Raw genomic sequence first — 20,302 nt, 5'->3', positions numbered from 1 at the left:
TACCCAGACCCCTACATTTATCCTGACTAATGGACCTCAAGCACGGCTAATTTGCCTAACCTGCATATGTTTGGATGGTGGGAGGAAACCAGAGCACCTGGAGGAAGCCCAAGTAGACATGGGGAGAATGGGCAAACTCCACATAGACAGTGGCCCGAGGCTGGAATTGAACCCAGGTCCCTGGCGCTGTGAGGCAGCAGTGCTAACCACTGTGCCACCATGCCACCCAGTTATTGAATACTTTTAGGTCCAAGTCATAGGGACTCTTTATTGACAAGGAGTCAATGGGTATAGGGAAGACACCTTAAGATGTAAGTGCAAAGTGGGTCATTGAGTCATAGAGTCAGAGACATACAGCATGGAAACAGACCCTTCAGTTCAACCAAACCTTGCTGACTATAATCCCAAATTAAATTAGTTGTACCTGCATGCACTTGGCCCATATCCCTCCAACTATTTCTCATTCATGTACTCATCCATAACTGTACCCACATCAAGCACATCCTCTTGAAATTCATTCCACACATGAAGCACTCTGTAAATAAAAAAATTGCCTCAATGTCTTTTTAAAATCTTTCTATTCTTACCTTAAAAATATATGCCCAGATCATCTGCTCCATCGTTCAACAAGATCACAGTCTGAACCCTCAACTTCACTTTTCTGCTTTCTCTCTCCATCAACTCCAAATCCATTATTAATTAAAAGTCTATCTCAGTCTTGAATATACACTATGACCTAGCCTTGAAAGCCCTCTCAAGTAAAGAATTCAACAGATTCACTATGTGCTGAGAGAAAACATTCTTCCTCACCTTAAACAGGTGACCTGTGACTCAGATTACTCCCCCTGGTTATAGACTCTCCTACACGAAGAAACAATCTTTCTACATGTACCCTGTCAAAGCTCCTAAGAGTTTTACGTTTCAATAAGGTTTCTTCTCATTCTTCTAAGCTCCAATGAGTACAAGCCTAACTTGATCAATATTTTCTCAGAAGAAAATCCCTCCATCCCCAGAATCAACCTAGTGAACCTTCTCGGGACTGTCTCTAATCATAGCACATCTTTCTTTAGGTAAAAGGATCAAACTGTTCATAGACTTCATTTATACATTTGTCCAACTACACTTCCTGCTGTCTCAAGAAAGCAACAACATAATCAAAGGCCTGTCTAATCCCAGTTATACTCTCTTTCATACTCTTCCGTCGGGCAAACGATATAAATAAGACCATAAGACTTAGGAGTGGAAGTAAGGCCATTCAGCCCATCGAGTCTACTCCGTTATTTAATCATGGCTGATGGGCATTTCAATTCCACTAACCTGCATTCTTCCCATAGCCCTTAATTCCTTACACGATCAAGAATTTATCAATCTTTGCTTTGAGGACATGTTCGAATACACGTACAAATAGATTTAAAAACAGCTTCTTCCCTGCTGTTACCAGGTTTTTGAATGGACCCCTGAAATGTTAATTCTGATCTTTCTCTGGACCTTCTTTGTGGCTGTAACACTGTATTCTGCACTCCATTTTGCTATGTTGATGCACTTTGCATGGTACAATCTTCCTACATAGCACATAAAACAACACCTTTCACTGTATCTTGGTACATATGACAATAATAAATCAATCAATATTTTAGCTGCGGTCTGACTAGAAACTTGAACAGTTTTAGCAAGATTTCTTAGTTTTATATGCCATTCCCTTTATTACAAAAGGTGAACATCCATTAGCCTTCCCCATTACTTGTTGAGAGAAAGTGAGGACTGCAGATGCTAGAGATCAGAGTCAAAAGGTGCGGTGCTGGAAAAGCACAGCTGGTCAGGCAGTATCTGAAGAGCAGGAAAGTTAACATTTCATGCATAAGCTCTTAATCAGGAACCATTACCTGCTGAACGTGGATGCTAACGTTTTGTGATTTAGGTACAAAGTTTCCCAAATCCCTTGGTGCTGCAGCTTTCAGCAATCTTTCTGGACTTAAATAAAATTCAGCTCCACTATTCTTCCTGCCAAAATGCACAACCTCACGTTTTGCCACATTGCATTCCAACTGCCAAGCTTTTCGTTCACTCACTTCAAATGTCCGCATCCCTCTGCAGATTTCTTGTGTCATCCTCATCCTTTCACTATTCTGTCATGCACAGACTTGCCAACAGTACATTCACCTTGCTCATCAAAATCACTAATATATGTTTTAAATGACTGTGGCCCCAGCACTGATCCCTGTGGAACTCTACTAGTAAACAGTAGACAGGAAAGCAAAATCAAGGCCACAATCAGATTAGCAATTATCTTACCAAATTGCGATCAAAGACAAGGAACCGAATGGTCTACTTCTATTCAAATTTTATAAGTTTATATGTGCCCACTAGTAGAAGAGGTCAATGGGGGTGGAGCAGGCAGCAGCATTAAATTTTATTCATAAGTACTGAACAGAATTCAAGATCTGAATCACTGTGCATGATGTTCCCCTTCCTGGAGGTTGCAAGAAAGTTGGCAGAAGCAAAAAAGAGGTGAGAAAGTTGGAACTGGAAAGAAATAATTTCCCCGCCCTGTTACAAATTAAGTTTTGCGAAATAAGGTTCATGGATAAGCTTTGACCCACTGCCAATTAAGGCATCTATATGGTCAATTCATGGTCATTTAAGGGTATCAACTGGTCATACCTCTGATCTCCTGTCTCCCTATGGGTGAGAAAAGTGCCTAGATTCCTGATTAGAAGTAAGTCATGGATACTTATTGACTAGGGTCTGGGGCTTCTAATTGTGCCAACCTGAGGTAGAGGTATGGATTACCTCTGGAGTAGTTGTAGAAGCCATTGGCTCTGACAAGTACAGATCCCCCTCCGCCTGCAGCACCAAATCTACATTAGCCAAGACTGGATCCCCAGAAGAGTCGGCCAGAACAAGTTGACATCAGGACTTAGAAGCTGCTGGCCTCCAATTAGCCATATGGACATAGAGTCATAGAGTTATACAGCAGAGAAACAGATCCCTCGGTTGAAACTGTCCATGCCGACCAGACATCCTAAACTGACCTGGTTTCATTTGTCTATTCAGCCACTTCCTTTAGTTCAAACCCTCCAATACCGGGAACATTCCTGAAACTCTGTTCTGAACCTTTTTAAAGTTAACACCATCTTTCCTAGAACAGGAAGGCCAGAAATGAATGCAGTATTCCAGAAGTGGTCCCATCAATGTCCTGCACATTCTCAACAGGATGTCCCAACTCATATTAAACACACTGATCAATGAAGGCAAGCATACGGAATACCTTCTTCACTACCCAGTCTACCTGTGACTCTACTTTCAAGGAAATATGCACCTGCACCCCCAGATCTCTTTGTCTGGCAACAGTCCTCAGGGACCTACCATTAACTGTATAAGTTCTGCTCTGGCTGGCCTTACCAAAATGCAACACCTCACATTTATGCAAATTAAACTCCACCTGCTACTTCTTGGTCCATTGACCCATCTGAACAAGGTCCTATTGTACTCTGAGATTGACAGCCTTACTAACTTTGGGGTCATCTGTAAAGTTACTAAGCATTGCTCCTATATTCACATCCAAATCACAAATAAAAATGACGAAAAGCAGTGGACCCAACACTGATCCTTGCAGCAAACAATTAGTCACAGGCCTCCAGTCCGAGAAACAACCCTCTACAACCACCTTTTGTCGTCTACCTTCAAGCCAATTTTGTAACCAGTTGGCTAGCTGTCCCTGGATTTCATATGATTTAACTTTAATCCATCATGTGGAACCTTGTCAAACATGAGCTGCTTCAATATTGGACAAGTGGGGTGATTGAACACTGTGCTACATTCAACATATATTCCCAATTCTGACCTAGGAAAGGATACTGATGACCAATTGAAGATGGTTAGGGCCAGAACACTGCCATGAAGAACGAGGGTTCTTGTGGTATAGTGGTAGTATCTTTATCTCAGAACCAGGAGGTCCAGGTTTAAGTTCCACCTGTTCCAGAGGGGTGCAATAACATTTCTGAATAGGTTGACTAGAAAGTATCTACCCTGAGGAACTAGGGTTCTTGTGGAACTGTGACAGTGTCTGAGTCAGAAGGCCGAAGTTATATTCCCACCTGCTCTGGAGGTAAGTAATAGCATTCCTGAACCGTTTTGAAAATACCTGCCCTGATAAATACCTGCAGTGACTACGGAACCTCTACAGTGATATTCTGGGTCTCAATGATTGGTCACCAACAATTACACCTAGAACAAAGGAAGATGGTTATGATTCCAACCAGCTGAGAGTTTTCCCTCTGGTTCCCACTGATTCTGGTTTTGTTATAACTTATTGCTGCCAAACTCTGTGAAACACTGTCTTGATATGATCACCTCACCTGTGGAGTTCATCTCATATGTCCATACTTGGACAAAAATTAGATACATTTAATGAGACAAGAACCAAACCTACTTTACGCAAAACAAATAACAAGATCTCACAATAAATCCATGTAACAAGAGTTAGAATATGTCTCAGTTATAGCTTTGTTGGTAGCATTCTTACCTCTGAGTTACAATATTGAGGATTTAAAACCACTCTGGAACTTGAGCACAATAATCAGGTAAGACCACAATGCAGTATGAGATTTCTGCACAGTGCAGTCCCATAATTTGGATTAAACATCAAACCAAAGCTCCAACTACTCTTGCACATGGACATAAAAGATTCAGAATCAGAAATTTGGAAATGTGGAGTCAGCTTGTGAACTGGCCAACATTTAACTTCAATCAAAAAAAAGACTGTCTAATTATCACATCTGTTCTATGGGAGCTTCATTTGCGAAAAATGCTTATTGCATTTCCTACATTACTTTAGAGAAAACACTACAAACAGAATTAACTGACTGCAAAATATGGGATGTTTTGTTCTTAATCACATAGCAATAAGACCTATACATTTTTAATTACTGGCAGATTATGAAAATGCCACAACAGGATTTCTGATGATTTCAAAACAAAGCAAAATGACAAAGCATCATTTTCTCTGAAGAACAGCTAAGAAGAGAGATTAGTACTTGCATTAGCATGAATCTAATGGTTGAATGTGAAAGTGGAATCTGCCTCTCTGAGCAATTACAAACATTCATCTGAATAGCGAATCAGGAAACATGGAAAAGTGACTGCATCAGTACGAAGGAAGTCCTCGAGAGTAGTCATATCTGGATTATTCCCGGTGCTACGAGCTAGTGAGGGCCGGAATAGGAGGATAGAGCAGACAAACGCATGGCTGAGGAGCTGCTGTATGGGGGAAGGATTCATATTTTTGGATCATTGGAATCTCTTTTGGGGCAGAAGTGACCTGTACAAGAAGGATGGATTGCACCTAAATTGGAAGGGGACTAATGTACTGGCAGGGAGATGTGTTAGAACTGCCAGAAGAATTTAAATGAGTAAATTCCCTGGTGGGAACCAGGGAGATAGTGAGGAAAGAGATCAATCTGAGACGGGTACAGTTGAGAAGAGAAGCCAGTCAAATCCTCAGGATAGAAAGTGACAAGGTAGAACTAATAAATTAAACTGCATTTGTTTCAATGCAAGGGGCCTAACAGGGAAGGCAGATGAACTCGGCATAGTTAGGAACATGGGACTGGGATATCACAGTCATTATAGAAACATGGCTCAGGGATGGGCAGGACTGGGAGCTTAATGTTCTAGGACACAAATGCTACAAAAAAGATAGCAAGGGAGGCAAGAGGAGGGGGAGTGGTGTTTTTGATAAGTGATAGCCTTACATCTGTACTGAGGGAGGATATTCCTGGAAATACATCCTGGGAAGTTATTTGGGCGGAACTGAGAAATAAGAAAGGGATGAACACCTTATTGGGATAATTACAGACCCCCTAATAGTCAGAGGGAAATTGAGAAACAAATTTGTAAGGAGATCTCAGCTATCTGTAAGAATTATAGGGTGGTTATGGTAGGGGATTTTAAGTTTCCAAACATCGACTAGGACTGCCACAGTGTTAAGGGTTTAGATGGAAAGGAATTTGTTAAGTGTGTACAGGAAAATTTTCTGATTCAATATGTGGATGTACTTACTAGAAAAGGTGCAAAACCTGACCTACGCTTGGGAAATAAGGCAGGGCAGGTGACTGAGGTGTCAGTGGGGGAGCACTTTGGGGCCAGCAACCATAATTCTATTAGATTTAAAATTGTGATGGAAAAGGATAGACCAGATCTAAAAGTTGAAGTTCTAAATTGGAGAAAGACTAATTTTGACGGTATTAGGCAAGAACTTTCAAATGCTGATTGGATACAGATGATGCTGGTAAAGGGATGGCTGGAAAATGGGAAACCTTCAGAAATGAGATAACGAGAATCCAGAGAAAGTATATTCCTGTTAGGGTGAAAGGGAAAGCTGGTAGGTATAGGGAATGCTGGATGATTAAAGAAATTGAGGGTTTGGTTAAGAAAAAGAAGGAAGCATATGTCAGATATAGGCAAGGTGCATTGAATGCACCCTTAGAAGAGTATAAAGGCAGTAGGAGTATACTTAAAATGGAAATCGGGAAGGCAAAAAGGGGACATGAGATAGCTTTGACAAATAGAGTTAAGGGGAATCCAAAGGGCTTTTACAAATACATTAAGGACAAAAGGGTAACTAGGGAGAGAACAGGACCCCTCAAAAAGCAGCAAGGCAGTATTTGTGTGGAGTGACAGGAAATGGGGGAGATACTCATGAGTATTTTGCATCAGCGTTTACTGTGTAAAAGGACATGGAAGATATAGAATGTAGAGAACTGGATGGTAATATTTTAAAAAATGACCATATTAAGAGGAGAAAGTGCTGGATGTATTGAAACACATAAAAGTGGATAAATCCCCAGAACCGAATCAGGTGTATCCTAGAACTCTGTGGGAAACTAGGGAAGTGATTGCTGGGCTCCTTGCAGAGATATTTGTATCATCGATAGTCACAGGTGAGATGCCAGAAGACTGAAGGTTGGCTAACATGGTGCCACTGTTTAAGAAGGATGGTAAGGACAGGCCAGGGAACTATTGACCAGTGAGTCTGACGTCAATAGTGGGCAAGTTGTTGGAGGGAATCCTGAGAGACCGGATGTACATGTATTTGGAAAGGCAAGGACTGATTCGGGATAGTCAGCATGCCTTTGTGCATGGGAAATCATGTCTCACAAACTTGATTGAGTTTTTTTGAAGAAGTAACAAAGAGGAATGATGAGGGCAGAGTGATGGACGTGATCTATATGGACTTCAGTAAGGTTTTCGACAAGGTTCCCATGGGAGACTGGTTTGCAAGGTTAGTTCTATGGAATACAGGGAGAACTAGTCATTTGAATACAGAACTGGCTCAAAGGTCGAAGACAGAGGGTGGTGGTGGAGGGTTGTTTTTCAGACTGGAGGCCTGTGACCAGTGGAGTGCCACAATGATCGGTGATGGGGCCACTACTTTTTGTCATTTATATAAATGATTTGGATGTGAGCTTAAGAAGCATAGTTAGTAAGTTTGCAGATGACACCAAAATTGGAGGTGTAGTGGACAGTGAAGAAGGTTACCTCAGATTACAACGGGATCTTGATCAGATGGGCCAATGGGCTGAGAAGAGGCAGAGGAGTTTAATTTAGATAAATGTGAGGCGCTGCATTTTGGGAAAGCGAATCTTAGCAGGACTTATACACTTAATGGTAAGGTCTTAGGGAGTGTTGCTGAACAAAGAGACCTTGGAGTGCAGGTTCATAGCTCCTTGAAAATGGAGTCGCAGGTAGATAGGATACTAAGGTGTTTGATATGCTTTCCTTTATTGGTCAGAGCACTGAGTACAGGAGTTGGGAGATCATGTTGCGGCTGTACTGGACATTGCTTTGACCATTTTTGGAATATTGCGTGCAATTTTGGTCTCCTTCCTACTGGAAGCATGTTGTGAAACTTGAAAGGGTTCAGAAAAGATCTACAAGGATTTTCCAGGGTTGAAGGATTTGAGCTATAGGGAGAGGTTGAATAGGCTGGGGCTGTTTTCCCTGGGGCATCAGAGACTGAGGGGTGGCCTTATAGAGGTTTATAAAATCATGAGGGGCATGAATAGGATAAGTAGGCAAAGTCTCTTCCCTGAGGTGGGGGAGTCCAGAACTTGAGGGCATAGGTTTAGGGTGAGGGGGGAAAGATATAAAAAGAGACCTAAGGGGCAACGTTATCACACAGAGGATGGTATAAATAGGGAATGAGCTGCCAGAGGACATGAAGGCTCGTACAATTGCAACATTTAAAAGGCATCTGGATGGGTATATGAATAGGAAGGGTTTGGAAGGATATGGGCCGGATGCTGGCAGGTGTGACTAGATTGGGTTGGGATATCTGGTCGGCGTGGACAAGCTGGACTGGAGGGTCTGTTTCCGTGTTGTACAACTCTATGACTCTAAGTCAATATCGTAAATGATTCACTGTCTTCTGAATCTATTTTCCTCTTTCAAAACTGTCAATACCATCTTGTCCTCGAGAAATCCACTTTGATTCCTCCATGTGACTTCTCCAACACACTGTCTCATCTCTAATTTTCATTTCTTCTCAAAAGTCCCTGAATATATTGCTGTCTCCCTAAATCATGTCAGCTTTCTCAAAACTTCATGCTTAAATGACTCTGAACAGATTTCTGACATTGTCCCAAGACTGAATTGGTTGCAATCAAAATCATATGTGGCATTCTCTGTAACTGTGGTGCATCATCACTATTATTGATCTTTTTGCAGTTTGTGACACAGTCAACCTATGAATGGTTATCCTGATTTGGAATTATATTATTCTTCCTTTTCTAGCACTGGATCCAAATCCCGGAACTACCTTCCCGACATAACATTACAAGGATTTCAGCAGTTCAAGAAGGTGGCTCACCAACAACTCCTCTCAAGGGCAAAGGTTGATGCACGGTAAGTTTATATGTTGCCAGCGATACTCATACTCCAAAAACTAATAATTTGACATTGAGTTTACGTCATTCCCTCTCTATTACTTGCTCCTTTAACAGCATGTGCTTTTGCTTCTGGATCAGACAAAGTGCTGTTGAAACCTTTTTCATGCTTGTTACCTCTAGTTGTCATCTTTCTGTCCTTTATCCTCCTGAATTTTTAGCTCAATCAAACCACTGATGCTTGTAACTTTGTTGCCCCACCTAACAATAAATTCTGGTTCCTCAACACCTCACATTTAAAACTGACATCCACATCTTTGCCTTTCATTGCCTTATCACTTTCTAACTCCACGTCTGCAAACATGCCAGTATGCCTTTCCTCCCTTTAGCTCACTAGTGGTAGTATCTATAAGTTGTTTCGGCTCTGTGTTTAGAAATTCTTTCTCAAAAATACTCTGCCTCTTCACTTACCAATGTTCCTTTAATGCTTACCTTAGAACTAATCTCTGGCTAAGATGTCCGAATAGTCATTATAATATTTCTAATTCTGTCTGATTTTATTATCTATTAAATGATGTGAGGTGTTTTCCAATGTCAAAGGTACAACATAAATGCAATTTGTTACTACTAATGAAGAGCACCGATGAATAACAACATAGCTATGTATTTGTTTCACAAAAACAATGATAGACTGATGTTGCCTCATTGTTTCAAATCTCTAGAAAATACTTCTTTGTAATAGTAATATATTTAGTGCAGTCTTCATTAAGTCAGTATTTGCACTTGATTGAAATTATAACACATATTTTGAAGTTAAACAATGGACAAAGTGCTCATCATGCTGTTGTAACAATGATATTATGGCTGATGTTCATCCATCAATTCTGCTTTGCTGTCAAATATGGTGATACTACCGATATCCTTACAGCCTCAAGTTACTGATATCTTTGTACACAATTTAAGTGGAACTGTATGTCTTCTTTACTTAAAGATGGTCCTAGTTGTAAAAATCAATCTTTTCTACACGTGGTAATTCTTGTTTGTGGTAACTCATGTCTGTTAATGTATGAGAGATAATAAAGAATCTTCTTCTGATAAAAGTTGAATCATTTGGCCAACTTGGAGGAGAGATTTATTGCCTTAAGACTAGATGAACAGAGTTATTGCTGAAGGTTGCATTTTAGGAAAAATGATTTAATTTGTAAAATGACCAAGAGCTTGAAAACATTCACAGTGAAAGTCTGGTGACAGTGAGTATGTCGCCCTAATAGGATGTTGATTGTGTGTAAGTTTAAATTTCAAGACAAGTAAGAGTAATTATGTCATGCTTCAATATTTTATATGTTCTTGCAGAGATCATCAATTATTGTGTAATTCTGTTATCATAACCGACCCACATCTAAATTGAAAGTCTTCATGGACAATTGTCCAACTTTAGATAACATTGAAACCGAAGGAAGCAGGGAACTGACATGGATTGCGATTTGGAATTTCCTAAAATATGAGAATCCACAACTATTAGTTGAGAAGACACTGACTGCGCTCGCTGGTATTTTTGTTACAGTTTTGAAGTGAACTTGGCACCTTTATATGCTCCTATTTGTTACCACGACTTTGGTATTTCTTCGCTGAAATGTGAATGACTCTTTGTTCTTCAATGCATTTGTTAATATTTTATAACAAAGGGAGACATTCAAAAATTAAAGAACAGGAATTGTTTCCTTTGAAAATAGTGAACAGTATGCAATGGATTTGAACTAGACAACTGTTTAATAAGAAAGAAAGCAGAAATGAAATAAGGAAACAAGGAAGGAGTATTTGCATTAATAGAGCAACTTTCACAATCTCAGGTATTCCAAAGCACCTTCAAGTCAACTGGTTATTTGTGAAGTTCAATCAACATTATAATGTAATGAAACATGACACTAATTTGTGCATAGTATGATCCAAAAATGGCAATGAGATAAATGATCTCAATCTGCTTCAGTGTTCTTGCTTGAGGGTGGATTATACCTCAGGTTACTGGGAAATACCAGTTCCTCTGAATAGTATCATGCCATTTCTATATCTAACAAAGAGAGCAGACAGGGCCAACCTCATCAAATTCATCTTCAATAGCAGTAAAGTGCCCAGCTTCTGCTGATGTGTCCAGAGGAGGATCGAACCCTAATTTTCTAATCCACAGGCAAAGTTGCTGTCACTAAAACAAGGATGGCACCTTATCGGTCACTTGCTTTCTATGCATTTCCTTTCAACAGATATTAGTTATTATAATATACTCAGTTTTAAGCAGAGTAGCAAATGCCATCCACGGAGAATCGAATATACATCATATATATTTTGTTACTTACTTGAAAGTCATCTTCTTCCAAAATTTCCTTTCTCCATTTAATAAGGAAAGCAGCACAGACATACAAGTGAAAGTGAGAAAATCCCTCTGGCTCTGACTGTAAAAGAATAATATAAAACAGGAGTTACTTCAGAGGCAACATTGCCCAGTAGTATAAAGCGATAAATTCCAATTGACAGCTGGGACCTATGTAATACAAGAGCAAAACACCATCCCAATTTATCACTCAGACATAACAAAGACATTTTATATTACTCAATAATAGCAGAGTGATGCTGTAAATCTTAAGGAACTTTACCTTCTAATTTTTAAAACTATTTTTACTGAGAATATTTTTTTTATTGCTGGTTAAGACTAGTTGGTATCATTAAAGGTAATATTATTTTCGGGTGGCACGGTGGCTCAGTGGTTAGCACTGCTACCTCACAGCACCAGGGTCCCAGGTTCGATTCCAGCCTTGGGCGACTGTCTGTGTGGAGCTTGCACATTCTCCCTGTGTCTGCATGGGTTTTCTCCGGGTGCTCCAGTTTCCTCCCACAGTCCAAACACGTGCAGGTCAGGTGTATTGGCCATGCTAAATTACCCATAGTGTTGGGTGCATTAGTCAAAGGGAAATGGATCTGGGTGGGTTGCTCTTCAGAGTGTTGGTGTGGACTGGTTGGGCCAAAGGGCCTGTTTCCACACGGTGGGGAATCTAATTATGTTTGCCACAATCATAAAGATCATCGTTAGGTTTTGAAATATATCTTTCTTAATGCAATTTTAGTTAAGAATGGCTATGTTGAACTGTCCCAATGCTGAACAAGGTTATCCAGAGAAAAGATGTAGCTTACATCTCAGGAAAGTCCTGGGTTTCAATTAATCAGTTAGTTGTATTTATATAAAAAGACATGCTGTAACTAATGTTAGCATCCCAAAGGGGAAAAAAAATAGAAAATCAGAAAGCAATGCCATTGTTGACATTTGTCATACAATCCCAGTTAGATATATATATATATATAATTGGATGAGAAGACACTCAAGTTATAATTCCTCTGCATCTGGCTGGTTTGTCATTATTCACCAATACAAGTCACATGATAATGTCATTCAGATATACAAAAATACTAACATATAATCTCGCATGTTTCAATAAGATCAGCACTCATTCTTCCAAATGCTAATGGTACAGACACAACTTATTCAACCATTCTTCTAAGACAAACCTTGCATCTTGAAGTAATGGAGTGGAACCTTTCCGCACTGCTTTTAATGCAAATATTTCCTTCTTTAGACAAGGAGATCAAAACTTTACATAGCATTCAGTCTTACCAATGCCCTGTAAAACCAACAAAACTTCCCTTTTACATTTCTTCCTCGTAATAAATGATAACATTGCATTTCTTCCTTCCTAATCATTTGTTGTATCTGCGTAGTAATTTCTGTGATTCATGTACCAGGACACCCAGATCCTTCTGCATCATACAGCTATGAATCTCTCTCCTTTTAAATGTTGTGTTCCTATTCTGTTTGCCAAAGTGGACAAGTCACATTTTCCCACATCATATGCGCATTTTCCAAATTTTTGTTCATTCAATTAACCTATCTAATGTCTGTGAAGACTCTTTACATCCTCTTCACAACTTATTTTCGTACATAAATTTGTGTCAACAGCAAATTTAGCAAAGATAAATTTGGTCCCTTCATTCATGTCACTGATGTAGACTATAATCAGTTGAGGTCCCAGCACCAAGCCCATGTCATCTCAATTGTTACATCTGGGCAAACAAAAAATGGCCACTTTATGCCAATGCAAGGTTTCCTGTTAGTTAATCAATCCTCTAGTTATGCTGATATTTTACCCAATATATCATGAACTCTCATTTTCTGTTGTAATATTTGATGTGGTGTATTGTCAAATGCCTCTGGAAATTCAAGTACAGTACATCTACAAGCTCACTTTTATCCTCATTGCTTGTTCAATTTCAAAGAATTCTAATAAAGTTGTCAAACATATTTTTCTTTCCACAAAGTCATGTCACTTCTGCCTGACAGCATTGAGGGGTTCCTATTCCTATTATAACCTCCTCTTTAATAGATTCCTAATGAGAGATGTTCAGATAATGTGCATGTAGCTCCCTAATTTTTGTTCCCTCTTTTCTTGAAGAAAAGAGTTAAACTCATTATTTTACAACCTGATGGAACCTTTCCAGAATCTAGGAATTTAAAATTTAACATTAAACAAATATACTGACTCTCTCAGTCGCTACTTCTTTGTAACCTTACTATGAATTTCATCAGGACCTGGGAATTTATCAGTTTTTTGTTCTCTAACTTTTCTCAGTACCCTTTCCTTTTATGATTGTAATTGTTTTACCTTCCTCATTTCCTTTGTCTCTTGATTTTAAATTATTAAATATTTTAAATTACATTTGTGTCTTCTACAGTAAAGACACACACAAGGTGTTTGTTCAATTTGCCTTGTAATTTCCATATTTTCCATTATAAATTGCCTACAGAGGACGAATATTCATTTTAATTACTCTTTTCCTTTTTAAATAACAGAAACATTTAATGCCAATTTTCATATTTCTAGCTAATTTTCTCCAACTTTTCTTTTAAAAAGACACATTCTTCTGTCTTGCCACTAATCTTTATAGAAGTCAAATTTTAGTTTTTCCCAGTTTGATATAAATGCAAAGACCATGTCTTTTATTTGATTGTGAACAAAAATGGGAACAGTAAGGTTTTAAAAGCTAAGTATTTTTAAAGGATTATTGCACTTTTCCATAGAAAGTTCCTTGTTCAAATAATGAGGGAAGTCTGATTATAGATGAACTGGAACTAAGGGCTTGTACATGAATAGACCTTTGAATGGCAAGTAGTAGTTGATTGGTCTATGAGCTAGTGACCAGTTGTTTGATGATGTCGTTGTTGACAAGCAGGAAGCCTATGTGACTGGCTCCTGGGTAACTGCACAGCTTGGGGTTGTGAATGTTCAGGCAGAAGCCCCACATCATTGAGAGGGAAGGAGCAGTTTTTGCTCTGCAGTAAAGGAAAGCACTTCAGGTAAGTTAAGAACCCATCACCCTGTTCCTCCTGCAAACAAGTGCCTGCAGAAGGAAACTTCAAGCAGCAGCATTCTGGTCAGCAAAAGCATCATTTTAGCAAACCCCATGGACAGGGATTACTGAGCTGCCTTAAAAAGTTTATCTTTAACTTTATTAGTTAGCTATGGTTAGCACATTCTTCTCAGAGTCTCTCTTACTGGAATACTCTTTTGCCAAATGTTATTAAATATCTTCTTACATATCTGTCACTGTATCTCCACTGACCTATCCTTTACGGTAATTTCCCAGATTACGTCAGCCAGCTCTATCTTCATTCTGAAGTCGTGAAAATTTCAACTGACCTAGATTCCTCAGCTCTTTGAGGGAATATCTACTACTTTGCATATGAAATGTTGCTTTTTGACTTTACTCCTAAACGATGGAGTCTTAAGTTTAAGATGTGGTCCTCTTGCCCTCAGTTCCCTACAAGAAGAAATCTTCTTTCAAGATCAAAGCTGTGTGCCCCTGAAAAACACATCCTCAATTCTCAATCTGCCTCTTAAATGAGGGTCAACAATTCATGAACCTTTTAAATTCCTGCCTGTACCTGTGCCCTAGCTTTTAGTGATGCATGCACATGGGCACTTAAATTCCTTAGTTCTTCAAAATATGCTGATGTCTCATGATTAAAACATCATTCTGATTTATTTTTCTCAGAATCAAACTGGATATTTGTGGATACTTCATATTCAGTAGAAGACTTGCCAACTTTAAGAGCATTTAAATGGCCATTGGATAAACATATGGATGAAAATGGAATAGTGTAGGATGGATAGGTTTCAGATTGGTTCCACAGGTTAGTACAACATTGTGGGCTGAAGGGCTTGTACCGAGCTGTAATGCTCTATGTTCTTTGCATTTAGATAACTGACAATTGTGAACTCTTAACTTTGCATCAGGCAAAATATGGTTTTATTACTCTGTTAAATTAAGCTATCTTTAAAGTTTGCCTCAACACAAAAAGCTATTGTAACCAAAATTTATATTGGTAAAAGGGAACTCATATTGCAGAATCTACAGGCAGGCAAAAATTGGAAACAGCGCTGCATCATAAAATTCTTCTGAAATAAAAGTATAAAACTTGTTTGTCATTTCTACAGCAGGAAAATTAACTTTGTGCAAGCACAACTTAACTGTAATACAGTTCTACCCAAAATTTGTCATTAAATTTCTCAGACGCTACAGTGGAAATGTGAAGTCAGAATAAGTAAATATCCCATTAGAATGGAATGATTGCAACACCCAATTTATTTACCATGTAACTGAATAGAATAGCAAACATGTGGTAACTAAATTCATAACTGTTTATATGGAAAATTACAGAGTGGTAATACTCCACTACTTCATTCCACAAGAGGCCTCTTAGAATGCACTTCGCAGATCAATAGAAACCAGTGCCTCTAGCCTGAAAGCAATCGACTTTCTGGACATTAATTTCTTGAATTAGTCCATTCAGATTTTAGACTTCAGTTCTCTACTCCATTCTAATAATAACAGAAACACTGAAAATATTCAGCACAACTTCTAGCCAGTTCTTGTGGAGCAAGAAAATAAGTCAGTGTGTCATATCAATTCCTTTCATCAAATGTGGCTCCAACAAAAGGTCATCAAGTCTGTTTATCCATCTCTGAAATATGATGTCTGACCAATTGAATATTTCCAGCATATTCTTTTTTATTTCAGATTTCTAGCACCCACAATATTCGCTTCTATATCTCTCTGGCTTGCTTCAAAATTTTTTCTTGTTAGCTTGAAATTTTTATTTAGTACTTTTGATTGTTCTCCTGTTCCTATCAATTTCTGTCATTCTCATCGTAACGATGAGAACTCCTTTCTTGCCTTGGGAGTGATGTATTAATGACAATGATTAGCGTAATTTACTTCATGAGAGGCAGCATAATTGAACAAGATCCTATCTTTATTTGCTGTCATACTCATGCTATAGGTTTCTCTATAGGCAGGTGACAATTTCATTATGACAGACATGATTTCCCTTCTGTTACAAAGTAAATGAATTAAGATATTTTGATGTTTTCACTATAGCTCCACCAAGAGGTGCTGAATAGCGACTTGGAATCAGGCACAAATTTTAGCCTCAAGTCCCCTTGGATAATAGCTGATACAACACTGTTTGTGTGGTCATATCTAGTTAAAAATAATAAATAAAATATACTACAAGGGAAGACGGGCATTGGCATCGTTAGGTGGCAGAAATTTAACGCCATTGCTACATTCTTATTGAATGCTTATTCTCAAAGCTTTCATCATACTATAATACTCTTGTCAAGTGAAGCTAAAGCAAAAATATATTTGAATCCTTAAATCTTTGGTGAGCATAGTGGTTCAGTGGTTAGCACTACTGCCTCACAGCACCAGGGTCCCAGGTTCAATTCCAGCCTCGGGCACCTGTCTGTGTGGAGTTTGCACGTTCTCCCAGTGTCTGTGTGGGTTTCTTCTGGTTTCCTCCTACAGTCCAAAGACCTGTAGGTCAGGTGAATTGGCCATGCCAAATTGCCCATAGTGTTAGGTGTATTAGTCAGAGGGTCTGGGTGCGTTACTCTTCGGAGAGTTGGTGTGGACTTGTTGGGCTGAAAGGCCTGTTTCCACACTGTAGGGAATCTAATCTAATCAATGAAAGCAGCAATCTTTGCAAAGCTTCTTATTAACATGAATTAGTCATCTTGTACTCCAAAAGCAACATTTAATAAGCATTGAGCCTTTGTGCCTTTCATGAAAAATATTCATAAAAACTAGGCATATGAATGTAACATATTATCCAGAAGTGACAATGTACATAGCAACATCTAAAATGCCAGAGCAAAATACCGCAGTTATAGGAAATCTGCAATTAACAATAGAAAACTCTATAAAAATTTGGCAGGTCTGACGATATTACAGTGATAGTTTTTCATTTTAATTAAGAAAAGCTGAATGGAACAGATTTAAACAAGAGGCCAGAAAAATGAGAGGAGGGTAAAGCATAAATAGGAAGGTCTGTAACAGGATGGAAGGCAGAAAAGATTAAGTGACAAAGAGAGATAATGGTGCAAGGCAAGGTATTAATGGTGAGCTGAAAATGTGTTGCTGGTTAAAGCACAGCAGGTTAGGCAGCTGTTCCTTGGATGCTGCCTAACCTGCTGTGCTTTAACCAGCAACACATTTTCAGCATACCTTCTACCTGTCTTCACCTGTCCCCACCTCACCACCCTGCCCCTCCCCCGCCTTTATCTGCAACTCCCCTTAAAAGCCACTTCCAGTCCTGAAGAAGGGTTACACCCAAAACGTTGACTTCTCCACCACCTGATGCTGCCTGGCTTGCTGAAAACAAAGTCAGCAGGTTTATACTTTCTGGTTCAGCCAATGACAGGAGAACAAGGTGCCAACCATCTTTTCACTTTTATTGCATAAAAACAGCTCTACTGATTTCAAAAGGAAATTGAAAGCATGAAAGGAGTTGATCAGTAACAAGTTCAGTGAGCAGTCAAACTAAGAAGTGATGAAAAACTAGATTTAACAAAACAGCAATCAGAAATTTAACAGATAGGAAAAAGGAGGCAACACCTTCCAACTATATACTGTCTTTACCATAAAACATCCCAAAGCTCTTTACAAGAGCACTGTGAAACAAAATTCAATGGTGAGCCATATATGGAGATATTAAGTCGGACAGCCAATAGCTTGGTTGAGGATGTAAGATTTAGAAAGTAACTCACAAAAAAAAAGCAAAGAGACAAAAAGGTGTCAGGAGGAAATTCCCCAAGATAGGGGGGCTTAAATCATTGAAAACACAGCCACCATTTAAAATTGGAAATGGTCAATAGGCCAAAATTGGATCAGCAGACATCACAGAAGGGTTTAGGTTTGGAAGAGATTACAGAGAAGAGAGGTTGAAGTCACAGAGGGCTTTCAAAACAAGGCTAAGAATTTTCAAATTAGAACATTGCTTGCACAACAGGTATTGTAGTAACAGAGGCGAGCAGCACTTGCTGTGAAATACAGCATAGGAAGACAAACTTTCAAAGGACAGAATGTAGGATGTCACTCAGGGGTTTGTCAGAATAATCAAATCCAGAGATAACAAAGACATGTATGTGAATTTCAGCTGCAGATAGCCCGAAGCACAAGCATCATTGGGTTTTGTTACAAAATTAGGTAATGTCCAACTTAAGGGGATTTCTTGGCATTCAACAATAGCAAACTCATCAGTAAGGGTAAATAATTATGAAATTCTAGGACTGAACTGATGCTTTTGCTTTTATTTAAAAATGTTGAGACACGAAAATAAAGATTGCAACATGAGATTAAGATACGAATTGAAATCAGCGAATGTAAGACAAAGACAAAGATGCATTTTTTAAATCTATTTTTTCAGGACTAGTGAGGCTGTTCAGTGGAAATTCTGAACAGAGTATATAATTAAAGAAGAAACAAGTTAGCAAGATGTGATTCAATAAGATGTGATTTTCATGAAGGGTTTATTAGTAAGTTAATAAGCCAAGCCAAACACGCGCAAGAATTCTTAGAAGCATGGCACTCCAACCGGAACTTTATCAACAAACACATTGACTTGAATCCCATTTAAGGCCCCCCTTCACCAGAGAAAAAGTACAGGAAATGACATCACCAACACAAGGAAGCCTAAACACACAAATAAAAAGTGAGCCATACCACCAGTGCTTCACTGGAGGCTCATTAAAGATGCTACCGAGTATGGTGATGAAACATCTGAAAACAAACCTTCCAGCTCAGTGAGCAAACTTACATCCAGAACCTCAGCCTGAGCTACAAATCTTCTCTAGACTGAATAAAGGAAAGATTAAAAATAAACATGATTCCCGAAGATTAACTGCAATTAAATGTGGCAGCAACAACCCAGAAACTTTAATTCTGTTACAATATTAAAAGTTCTTTTCACAAAATGTGAATAAAGGTGTGGTCTTTTTGGAAAAATTAACAGGTTTATAACACCAAATAAGTAAACCTATTCCTGATCAGAAGGTTACAGAACTAAAGAGAGTAAGTCACTAATACAAAGGGTAAGGCTTACAACAGGTAAAAGGGTAAGACCAATACGAACATAAGCACTAATATATGCTCATTGTGAAATTTTAGTACTACTGAACTGCTGATGCATCAACTCGATTGCTACCAATATGGTATAGAATTCTCTATTCCTGAGATGCTGCCTAACCTGCTGTGCTTTGACCAGCAACACATTTGCAGCTGTGATCTCCAGCATCTGCAGACCTCATTTTTTACTCGAAGAGATAACCACATAAACACCTGGTTAAAGAGGAATTAATTATTACTTGTTCCTGGATAACTTTTTAATTGAAAATTAAATATACAGGTCAGCAAAAAAAATGATTATGATTACATTTCCTGCCAACAAGTTGGCATAATTATTCAATGAACAAGGCAATGAAGAAATGTTTTAATATTCTTCAGTGTGACAAACCCAAAATGGGATATATTGTTCATATTTTAGAAAATAACCAAGGATGAGGTTGAAAGAAGTTAAACAGGAACAAAGGAGAAACTACATAACTCTTCTCACATTCTCAGTACAGTCCATAGTCAAAAACATTTTTGAATTACAGTACTGTTGTTTTGTTGGTCTCACAAATAAGATAAATGATCAACATCCTCTGATAACATTTGGTGAATGATAAATATTGACCAAGACATTTAGAGATGTCTGTGCTGTCACCAATGAAAGATTGTGGTCTTTTATATACAGCAGAATCAGCAACTGAGACCTTGATAATTTGCAACTGAAGTTATAACCATTCTCCATCACTCCATGCCCTCTGTACTGTTGCAAAAGGTCAGCTTCCTGGGTGAATGGTGAATAAGCCACGTTCTAACTCCGAGTATAGTGCTAAATGTTTATTAATTACCATCTCAATTATTTCAAAAAAGTGGATTGATTTGTAAGGTTTATGAACAAAATATGCTGATTCACCACATATTTACTG

General features: G+C 38.6%; 1 protein-coding gene across 2 annotated transcripts in view; it reads right to left on the bottom strand.

The window, feature by feature from the left end:
• Positions 1 to 20,302, bottom strand: part of LOC132828188 (TBC1 domain family member 22B-like) — a 309,362-nt gene that overhangs the window by 8,106 nt on the left and 280,954 nt on the right. For both annotated transcript variants that reach the window (XM_060845124.1, XM_060845126.1), the window contains exon 12: positions 11,237 to 11,332. In XM_060845124.1, coding sequence (XP_060701107.1) covers positions 11,237 to 11,332 — 96 coding nt within the window. The remainder of the gene's footprint in view (positions 1 to 11,236; positions 11,333 to 20,302) is intronic.

The sequence above is a fragment of the Hemiscyllium ocellatum genome, chromosome 26 (assembly GCF_020745735.1).
Source record: "Hemiscyllium ocellatum isolate sHemOce1 chromosome 26, sHemOce1.pat.X.cur, whole genome shotgun sequence".
Taxonomy (NCBI): Eukaryota; Metazoa; Chordata; class Chondrichthyes; order Orectolobiformes; family Hemiscylliidae; genus Hemiscyllium; species Hemiscyllium ocellatum.
Note: the sequence above shows the minus strand (reverse complement) of the source record. Positions and strands in the feature narration are given on the sequence as shown.